This window comes from Fukomys damarensis, unplaced genomic scaffold, assembly GCF_012274545.1.
Source record: "Fukomys damarensis isolate Sample0158 unplaced genomic scaffold, DMR_v1.0_HiC HiC_scaffold_21, whole genome shotgun sequence".
Lineage (NCBI taxonomy): Eukaryota > Metazoa > Chordata > Mammalia > Rodentia > Bathyergidae > Fukomys > Fukomys damarensis.
In genome coordinates, this window is record NW_022900933.1 from 16342570 (window position 1) to 16353977 (window position 11408).

Genomic DNA, 11408 nt, shown 5'->3' on the forward strand with positions numbered 1-11408 from the left:
TCCCCGCGCCCCGCCCTCGACTAGATCATTTCGCCTCCTGCGCGGCGACGGCGCGGCCACGTCACGGCGCATGCGCTCTCAGCGCGCCCACAAACCGCCAGGGGGCGCTCCTCACCGGCGTGCTCGTTTCCTTAGAGACTGAACCGGCCCTGGCTGGCGAGGCCTGGCAACCAAAACAGCGAAGATGCCGTCGAAGGGAAAGGACAAAAGGAAAGGCAAGAGCAAAGACAAGAAGTAAGGAGTAGCCCAGGTGGCCCCTCTCCCTCGGCCCGGCTGGAGGGGATTCCGAATCTGGGGCCTGGCTAGCCGGCTGCCTTTCGCCGGCCTACCGCTCCCCTCCAGCTCTCCCCGGGTTTCTGAGGAGAACTCCCTGTTCATTCTTTCTTGGCCCTACCCTGAGAGATCTTCTCTGTTGTGCGTTTGAGATAATCTTGAACAACTAAAATATGTGGTTAAATTAGTTCCTTGGGCCTTTTCGAGAATCCCATTTGGCTCGCAAGAGGAACCTCAGATTTGATCAGACTGGGTAATGAATGTTCAAATTTCCGAAAAACGACCAGAGCTCCTGACAACGTGGGGTGATATTCTAGCATTAACCTCCTAACTTGGAGTTGCTATTGGATTGTCTTTGGATCTGTTGGTGACCCCGGAGATTTCTAAACACGTTAGGGTTATACATGGTGTCCAACCCCAACCCCCGACCCCCTTCCCCATATGGGACCACAACGAACTTGAGATGCTTACAAAGTAACTTGCTTGGGTGTAGATTAGTGATAAAGAGTTTACCTATCATGTGCTAGGCCTTGGATTTGATCTCAAGTACTGCAGAAACAACAAATCACTCGTTTAATTCATACTATTACAGGAAATTTAGGAAACATAAATTACCAAAGGAGTAAATAAAATCATCTGTAATTCCATCATCCATAGATAACCAGTTCTATCACTTTGTGATTTTTTTTCTCTATGAAATATTAGCCCAACTATTTGTGGCTTTCTTCCTTCCCTTGCATCAACATTAAATTTATTTTTCAGGGTAAATTTTTCTCTTTTTTTTTTTCTCTTTAATTGTGTGGTGTAACAGTTTTTGTTTTGTTTTGTTTTGGTTTTGGTTTTTTTGAGACAGGGTCTCTCTATATAGTCCAGGCAAGCCTTGAACTCACTATGTAGCCTTGAACTCGCAGTGATCCTCCTGCCTCAGACTCTGGAGTGCTGGGATTACAGGCATATGCTGCCACACCTAGCAGTGTAGTGGTTTTTAATAATGTCAGGTGGCTGAGTGTGGTGGCAAACGCCTGTAACTCCAGAACTCTGAGAATTTGAGTCATGAAGGTCTCAAGTTTAAGCCTAGCCAGGGCAGTTTAGTGGCTTAGACTCAATTTCCAAATTAAAAAAAGAAAAGAAAAGAAAAGAAAAAGGGCTGGTAATGTGGCTTAGTACAAAGATCCTGGGATTTTATTCCCCCCATACATCTGCAGTGAACATGTGAAAAATGAGGACTACTGGGGATGAGACTTTTTATTCCTTGGATGTTCCATAGTTTATTGTTTGAGAAACTTTTGCTTTGTTTTTCCAGTCGCAGTTAGTGTTTGTATTAGTCCCTTCTGCTCACTGGGACAAAACACCTGACACGCACAACATAAAGGAAGAGAAGTTTATTTATAGTTCTTGGCCAGCAGGCTACAAGGCAGAAAGGCATGGTGAAAGGGCCTGGGCCAATGAAACTGCTCACTTCATGGTTACCAGGAAGAGAAAAAAGGGAGGGGCCAGGAGGAAAGATATAGACCCCTCCAAGTCATGCTCCCAAGCAAGCCCCCCACCCCACACCAAGCCCTGCTTCCTGACAGCAAGTCAGTAATAGCACCCCCCCATCTTCTTCCAAAAGCCTCACCTGTGAGCACCTGAGACCTCGGGTGTGTTCTCTGTATAAGCCATAACAGTGATCCTCCTATCTGAGGGATCTAATTTCTTGCGTTAAATACTTTGATACCTTCAGGGGGCAGCTGGATGATTACAACAAGGCAATCATCACTAGTGTCTCAATCAGATGCCTCTGAGATCAGCAGCTATAACAAGATAGGGGTGAGGGGATGAGGCTGGCCTTGCTTGATTAGAAGAAAAGTAGGAGTGAAAAGGGACTGAGAAGCCAGAGTTGAGAAGTGCACATGGAAGATACCAGTATTAAAAGTTTGATGGGTGTGTTGTAATCCCAGCACTCAGGAGGCTGAGGCAGAAGGATCACTGAGTTTGAGACCAGCCTGGGCTACATAGTGAGTTCCAGAGCAGTCTGAACTACATAGTAAGGCCCTGTCTAAAAACAAAAGCAGTATAAAAAGTTCTATTTATACATGTGTGAGAATATTCAGTAGGCAAATATGGTGAAATTTTTGTATATACCAAGTACCTACCATACAGTTTTGTTAATATTCATCCAATAAATATTTCAATTTTTTTTTCCTAGCAGGGATTGAGCCCTGTGCCTTCCCACTGAGCTACATCCCCAGCCCCCCTTTTTTAATATTTTATTTTGAGACAGGGTCATGCTAAGGCACTCAGTTGTTCATGGTGGCCTCAAAACTTTCCTTCCGTCCCAGTCTGTCAGAGTGCTGGGGTTACAGGCAGATGTGTGACACCTAGCTGAAAAATAATCTCTTTTTATCACTTTTTTGTTGTTTTTGTTTTGAGATAGGGTATCACTATATAGTTCAGGCTGACCTTGAACCCACTGTGTAGCCCAGGCTGGCTAGAATTCCCAGCATTCTTTCCATCTCAGCCTGCCAAGGGCTGGGGTTATAGGCATGTGCCTCCTTACCCAGCTTCCATCACTTTAATCTTTGAATCCATCCTTTTATTATTTATTAATTTATTTTATTTTTCTGGTACTAGGAATCAAATTCAGGCCTCACCACTGAGCCACACTCCCACTCCCTATTTTTTTTTTCCTTCTCTACCTTTGTATAAATGATATTTGTTTCTCAGGTATTTTTTGCTTTTTTTTTTTTTTTTGGTACTGGCACTTGTGAGGCAGGCAGCGATGCCACTGAGCTAAATCCCTGGCCCTCTCAGGCATTTTTTAAAGTCTGGCACACTGGTACTAGCTGGCAAAATATTTAACATACTTGCCAGAATAACTTGCTCTTTTTTCCAAAGCCTTGCCAAAGCAATGAAAATAAAAGCCCGGAACAAAACTGGAGGTAGCATGGGTGGGGAGATTACAAATACGTTAATCATGTGACCTCAGGAAAAACAGCAACAAATTAGAAAATAGGTTTGCAATGGAGAGAACCAAAGTTCACAACTGAGTGAGTAGGAATAGAAAAGACAGTTCAAATATGAAAGAATTGAAGAGGTAAATGAAAAATTGTGAGGCAGACATGGTTATGCATGTCTATAATCCCAGCTATTCAGGAGGGTTGGGAAAGTCTGAACAATTTAGCAAGATTGTCTCAAAATTTTAAAAAATTGGGAGGGTACCATGGATCGAACTTGGTTCCTTGCGCTTGCAAGGCAGGCAGTGGAACCACTGAGCTAAATCACTGGCCCAAAATAAAAATGTTTTTAGAATGGGCAGGGGTAGGATGCATGCCTAGCTTGTACGTAGCCCTGGATTAAATCTCTAGTACCAAAAATAAAAAGGATATGAAGGCTTATGAAATGATTTTGACTTGACTCTTGCCTCTATTTTTTCTTCAGAATTATGCTCCAGAGCTCTCTTCTTCTAGAAGAAGCACCTACTTAAAAGTGTGTAAATACTAGTAAATATATATTTCTTATTTCATAACCCATTCATCCAACAATATTTGGTCATGTGCCAGGGAGAGAGAGTGAGAACACTAATATAGTAGACATTGTTATATACTTTCAACATCTTTTTCCCATGCAGGAAAACAGGAAAAACAGATGATTCTATCTCTGTGGTGGATCAAGCCAAGGCGAGTGCTGCCCTTTGGGAGGGCAGGTTGGAAATCACAGAACTGTCTAGGATTGAATATCGTGATACTTCTCGGAGACTGGCCAAAAGTAATGAGGACTTTAAGAAACAGCAGTATAAAATGGAGAAAGACACGATGTCTGTATTAAACTATCTGAAGAAGCAGGAGCAGGAGAAAGATAATATGGTAGGTTGGTAGGTAGAAAGCCTTCATTACGTCTATAGTAACTGGCCTGGTTATATCTTTTAATAATTTTAATTTCTTGAAATCTCAAGAGATTAAGGAATCTTGTTAAGACAATATAATTAACTCTGTGTATGGGGTGGGTATGTGTTACTACACGTTGAATCCAGGGCCTTTACACTTAGCTACATCCCCAGCCCTTTAAAAATTAAAAAAAAAATTTTTTTTTAGATACAGTCTCACTAAATCACTAAGTTTCCAGGCTGGGCTTCAATTTTCAATCCTGCCTAAGTCTCCTGAGCCCTGGAATTCCACGCATGCACCTCCGCGTCTGGCAGGAGATGCTGGTTTTTTTAATTAAATTTTATTTTATCCCATTTCCCCCCTCAAGCCCCCTCCCCTCCCTATGTACAAAAGCTTTGTTTCCATTTTTCCTTCTGTTTTCATTTTTTTCTGGTTCCTTTCTTGGTCCCTCCTTCTCTCTTGTTTCCCTTCCCATTTGAACACTTTCTTTCCATTTCCCAACCTCCATTATACATCTCTGTCCTTACTTTCGTGTTCAGTTTCTCACGCCAGAGAGACAATGCAGTATGTAAACGTGTGTCTGATTTATTTCATTTAAGAGTATGGAGGAGACACTATTTTGTGCCATGCATTATGCTGGGTGCTGTACCTGAATTATCTCACTTAATCCTTTTAATAACTACATGTATTGGTTTTTTGAGACAGGGTCTCACATAGCTACAATATTGTTATTCTCTTCTTTTCTTTTTCCTTCCTTCTGTCCTCCCCCACCCTTTCTTTCTCTCTTTTTTCTAGATCTGGGGCTAAAACTCAGGTGTGTTCTACTACTGGGCTCTGCTTCCAGCCCATTTATTTTTTTTATTTTGAGATCAGATCTCCCTAAATTTCTCAGGCTGTCCTCAAATTTGTTATCCTCTCACCTCAGGTGTCTCCAGTGCTGGGATTACTGGCATGTTATTGCTATTTTACAAAGAAATTGACTTGCAGGAAGGACAGATGGGCTGAAATGTAGCTCAGTGGTGCCCCACCTGCCTGGCAAGCCCAAGGACCTGAGTTTGATTCCCAGTACCAGGGGGAAAAAAACGGGCAGATAATTTGCCCCACATCCTATAGTTACGCCAAATAATTCTCTTTCCTTTCTGCCTCCATAAGTCACTTGGAAATTCAAGGGCATTTCCACCATGTTCAGAATGGATTCTTCCTTCCACATATGCATTTGTACTATAACTATGAATCCATAGTCTTGTTTTAAATGTTCCTAAATTGCATCATATTGTAAAGATGTTCTGCAACTTGAATTTATTTGTTTGAGATATATTTGTTTATTGTTCCTTTTCCTGACTAGGACAAAATCTCACAGAAGTGAAGAATTTGGGAATTTCTATTGTTGTTCAGTGCTGTGTTCCCAGCACATAGGGATACTCCTTATAGTTTGTTTTTTTTTTTTTTTTTGCATGCGTGCATGCATGATTACACTGCTACTTTGAATGCTTATAAATGTTTAATAATTTGAAAAAAGTTCAAGATAATATTGAAAATAAATTGGAGAAGTCAAACAACTGAACATTTATGTAGATTTTATGTATTTTACTGAAATTATGCATTAATTTTGTTACCTTCTTTACCAGTTTCATTTTTTTTTAAATTTTGTTTTGTTTTTGGAGAAAGGTCTCACTATGTAATTCAGGCTAGCCTTGAACTCACTATGCAGTGCAGACTGGCCTCAAACTTAATGGAGATCCTCCTCTCAGCCTCCTGAGAGGCTGGTGTTGGGACTACAGGCATGTGCCACAGATCTGACTTCCATTTTTAAAATTACTTTTTGAGGCCAGGCATGGTAGTGCATGCCTGTAATCCCAGCTCTCAGGAGGCTGAGGCAGGAGGATTGCCATGAGTTCCAGGCCAGCATGGGCTGCATAGTGAATTCAGTGTCATCCTGAACTATATACATCAAGACCCTGTCCCCTCAAAAAAGTTAAATTAAATTATTCTTTAAATAGTAGATATTATAAAGATATTATTCTAAAATAACTTTTCACTAGCCATAAAAATAATTTTCAAAATTCAGAAAATAGATGCTTTGTGTCCTGCATTAGCTCATTGGTACTGATTTGCATTTATCAGTATCACTTATATTTCCAGACTGTCATCTGCCTTCCTATATCACAGACCAGCATCTGGCTGTGAACAGGACTTCAGGAAAAACAAGTTCTTCCTAGGCTTGGGCAGTCCTCCCAGCTTGTAACTCTTTGTTCTGGTACAGATAAAATTGGCAGCTATGTCCTTTAAACAAAGTTGATGCCATCTGTTCTCATATGATTCGTGAGGCTCTGTCGGCTAAGTTGCAAAATTGTCTGTCCTTGTCCTGTTTCTATAAGCTGCTTGCTACATCACAGAAAAGACCACCCCCCAGCCATATTTATAAAAACTAAAACTTTTCTTTGACACTCTTCCTTTGGAAGAGTGAACCAGTGTTTGCCTAAAATAAAGTCCACCTGTTTCTCATTGGTGTCTCCTGTTCTTGGATTCTGCAACAGCTGTAGCCAATGTTTTCTTATAATAATGGATTCCATTAAAATAAAAAATCTATGGCTGAGGAGGAAGCATAGTGGTAGAGCACATGCTTAGTGTACTCAAGGCCATGGGTTCAATCCCAGCACCAAAACAAACAACAAACCACAGAAACTATTTTGGGAGGAATAAAAAATGTAGATATGAATATATTCTGGTTAACTAGCTCTTTGGTAGCTTTGTTTTGTGAGACAAGGTTTCCCTACATTCCCCAGAGTAGCCTTGCACTTCTAGGCTCAAGTGATTCTCCCACTTCTTCCTCCTAAGTAGCTGGGACCACAGCCACTTGCTGCCACACCATGCTTAGCTTATTATCCCTTCTGCTATGTTCCAGAAATGTGTTGTTTTCTTAATCTTTATTCGGACTCTTTATAGTCTTCATGTTCCTTTCCTACATTAAAGGTTTTAGTATTATGTAAAAAACTAAAATATATGAATAAAGGTAAGATGTAGAGCTATTTCTTCATCTTTCTGATTGTATTTTCATCTTCTACAGATTGAAAAACTGAAACAGCAGTTGGTTGAAACAAAGGAAAAAGCCCAAGCGGAGAAGGAAAAACTGGTATGTGTGTGTAACATTTCACTCAGTTGGTCACAGGTCTATAGTGAGCTCAGGTATTAAGTCCCAATAAGTAAAAAAGAGCTGGGGGTGGTGACACACACCTACAATTTCAGCACTCTGTGAGGCTAAGCATTCCAAATTTTTTATTAGTGTATGTTGTGGTACATAATGATTACATTCATTAGGAAGAATTGGTACGTGTACATAGCACATCTTCATTTTTTTACAGCCCCTTCTCTTCTCTTTCCTCCTGGCTGCATTTTCTTGCCCCCCCCCTTCCCCAAGGATTGCAAATTTGAGCCCTACAGGGGTAATTTTGTGACTCAGTGAGACCATGTCTTAAAATTAAAAATTTTAAAAGGTGGGGACTAGGGGTGTAGCTTAGTGTGAAGATCCTAGGTTCAATCCTTAGTACCACACTCAAAAAAAGTCTTTCAATGAAACCTCATCGAACCAACTCAACAATGGATTTTGCTTTTGAATTTTAGAAGTTGCTTTTTTTTTTTTTTTTTTTTAATTGCTGCTGGGAATTGAACCGTGGGACTTGTCCATCCTAAACATGCACTTTATCATCAAGCTACAAACCCATCCTAGAGTTTTCTTTTTAAAATTTTGATTTTGGGGGGCCGGGGATTTAGCTCAGTGGTTCTGCTGCCTGTCTTGCAAGCACAAGGACCTGAGATCAATCCCTGGTACCAAAAAGAAAAAATTTGATTTTGGGCCAGGGATTTGTCTCAGTGGTTCCGCTGCTTGCCTCTCAAGTGCAAAGGCCCGAGTTTGATCCCTGGTACCACCAAAAAAACTAAAAATTTGATTTTGCATGTAAAATTTTATAATTATTACATTTATGTAAAATATTTATATGGTTCCAAAATCAAGACTATGAAACAAGGTATATGCTAAGAAATTTAATTTCTGTCCATGTATTTACCATAGTAAGTAATCATTTTTATTTACGGCATATTTGTTCATTAAAGTGTATATTTACTTACATGTTTGTAATAAGGATAAGCAATTATATACTGTGTCTCCTCTTTCTCACATAAAGGTAGCATACAAACAGTATTTTTTGGAGATTACACCATAGCAATATGTAAATGTATATGATAGTTCTGCATTCTTTTTTATAGCTGTATGGTAGTCATTGTATAGCTATAGCATATTTTACTCAAATGGTCTCTGTCTTAGTCAGATGGTCTCCTGTGACAGAATAGATTGGGTAACTTGAAACAGTTATTTCCCACAGTTCTGAAGGCTTGAAGTCAGAAGTAAGAGTGCTAACATGGTTAGGTGCTTCGTGAGGGCCCTCTTCCTGCTTCACAGACAGCTGCCTTCTTGCTATGTGTAGTCTTACAGGGAGAGAGAAACTTGTAGGCAACTTCATCTCCAGTAAAGGTATCAGTCTCCACTTGGAGTTGTCACCCTCTTGACCATATCTAAAGCTAATCACTAAAGGCCTTACCTCCACATGCATGCCATCAGGGATTAGGGCTTTAACCTATGATTTTTTTTTTTGTGAGGGGCCCTAACAGCCTGTAGAAGTCTCTTTTCACTGGATAGTTGTGTTGTTTCTAGTCTTTTGTTATTACAGTCAGTACTCCAATAAAGAATCCTGTGATCACAACTTTTCACATTTTGGCCACTGTATCATTGGGATATATTCCAAGAAATGGCTTTACTAGGTCAAAGAAAATATTGATTTTTATAGATATTGGCAAATATCCTTTGTATAGGCATTTTGTAATACCACTAATTACGCCAAACTGCCTGTTTCCACAAAGCTTTACCAATAGGGCATTTTGTCAAACTTGATTTTTATCTTTGTAATAGGAGGAAAATGGCCTTTTAGTGTAGTTTTGGTTTTAATTTCTCTTCTTATGAGCTAGGTTGAGTATTTGTCATATGTTTGACAGCCATTTACACTTCTTTTAATATATTTTGTTCATTTTTTATTGTGCAATTGGTCCTTTCCACCTCCTTCTCCCTCTTTTCTTTCTTTCTTTTTTTTTAAATTTTGGTACGGGGTCAAACTCGGGACCTTGTGCTTGTGAGGCAGGCAGCAGCATCACTGAGCTAAATCCCCAGCCTCCCTCCTTTTCTATCTTCTTTCTTTACTTATCTTTTCTTGTCATTTTCTTTCTCCTTTTCCTCTCTCATTTCTCTCTTCTTTCCTCCAATCATTTTCTTGTTGTTGCTGTTTACTATGGATATTTACCCTCTGTCCTTTAGCTTACTAATTTTAACTTGGATAACTCGTCATTTCTCCTTCTTACAAATTAAAGATTTTTTTTTTTAGTCTTCTCTTACAACCCCTTCTCCCCTTGTTGTTTGTTTGTACCAGGGATGGAACTCAGGACCTTGCACTTGTGAGGCAGCCAGTGGCACCACTGAGCTAAATCCCCCGTCCTGTTTTTTGTTTGTTTGTTTTTGTTTTTGGTAGTACAGGGGATTAAACAGAAAGCCTTGCACATGCTAGGCAAGTGCTCTGCCACTGAGTGAAACTTTTTATCTTATTTTCTTGCTTTTCTATACAAGACCAGCTTAGATAGAAAAATTTCCAGGAATTCTGTTGGAGGCTGTACTGGAGATCAAAGTCAGGAGTGTCCTACCACTGAGCAACAATCCCAGCTCTTTTATTTATTCATTTGTTTTGGTACTGGAGATCTAATTCAGGACCTTGGGCTTGTTGAGGCAGGCACAGCACCTCTGAGCTAAATCCCCAGCCTCAGCCCTTTTATTTGTTTATTTTTTATTTGGAGACAGGGTTTCAATAAGTTGCCCAGATAGGACTTTAACTTATGATCTTCCTGCCTCAGCCACCCTAAGTGCTGTCTGGGATTTTTTTTTTTTATTAAATGAAGTTATCCTTTACATAAATTTAAACTTTATGGGAAACAATTGGACATTTCTTTAAAGAAGGTAAATACAAATGGCTCAGGGCTTCAAGTGGACATGATTCTGCAGGACTTCTGTTTATCCTAACTCATTTACTTCTTTTTTGAATACAGGAACAAAAGTATGCTCTGCAGATAAGTGAGCTGGAGGGACAGTTCCATCAAAAAGCCAAAGAAATTGGCATTATTCAGACAGAGCTGAAAACAGTAAAACAATTCCAGAAGAGAAAGATCCAAGTAGAGAAAGAACTGGATGATGTAAGTTAGATTCTTTCTTTCTTTCTTCTCTTTACTTAAAAGAGATTTGATAAAGATCTTTAAGACATTTGAGAAAGTTCTAAAAGAAAATATAGTAAGGATGATGAATGATAATTTTAGACAAATTTAGACAGCTCTTTGGATAGGGGTACATAGGAATATTAAGTACTTTCAGAGAATTTCTTTGATCTTGCTGTGGCTGTTCTTTTGTTTTCCATTCCTTCAGCTCAGAATATAATTTTATTGCATTAGTGATAATGTAATAAATTACACTGTTAGCTGATATCCGCTTTATGAGTGTAGGCTAAAAAGTTACCTTTCTTCATCTGTAAAGTGAGAATAAGAATTACTGTCTTTTAGGGTTGTTGTAGTATTACATGAAATAATATGTAAAGCGTTTAAAATAGTGCACATCATAGAGTGTGAATGATATAAACAGTAATGTGCAGCTGTCTACAAAAAAGTCCTGATTTATAACATCTGTTAATTTCCATGGTGTAAATATTACAGCCATGAATATAGTGATCTAAACATTTGACTGAAGACCGAGGATCCACTTCCAAAGTAACACACTTTCATGGCTGTCAGGTGGTGCTGGGGATTAGGTAGGAAGCCTTAGCCTCTCAGTAAGATGCCTGAGTATCCTACTGAGACTGGTGGTAACCTCAGATTACCTAGACAGCAGCCAGAAGCCTGCCTGACTTTTCTCTCTCTTTTTTCCTTCCCCCCTTTCTTTCGCTCTCTTTCTTTCCTTCCTTTTTCTTCCCCTTTCTCCCTCCCTTCTTTCCTTCCTTCCTTCACAAGTCACATACCCTACCCTTGCAAGTCATGTTGTATCACTTTTGCTTTATTCTGTTAATTAGAAGCACACCTTGGGGCCGGGGGTTTGGCTCAGTGGTTCTGCTGCCTGCCTCACAAGCGCAAGGACCCAAGTTTGATCCCTGGTACAAAAAAAAAAAAAAAAAAAACGCCTTGGCGGGGGGC

The 11408-nt window shown here is 39.8% G+C and overlaps 1 protein-coding gene across 2 annotated transcripts in view; it reads left to right on the forward strand.

Annotated features, from left to right (window-relative positions):
- Positions 1–55: 55 nt before the first annotated feature.
- Bbof1 (basal body orientation factor 1) overlaps positions 56–11408 on the forward strand; it is a 41522-nt gene continuing 30169 nt past the window's right edge. The window contains exons 1-4 of one of the 2 annotated variants that reach the window (XM_010645482.2): positions 56–234; positions 3884–4118; positions 7207–7272; positions 10281–10424. In XM_010645482.2, coding sequence (XP_010643784.1) covers positions 185–234; positions 3884–4118; positions 7207–7272; positions 10281–10424 — 495 coding nt within the window. In that variant the 5' untranslated portion in view covers positions 56–184. The remainder of the gene's footprint in view (positions 235–3883; positions 4119–7206; positions 7273–10280; positions 10425–11408) is intronic. The other variant, XM_010645483.2, reaches the window with a different exon arrangement.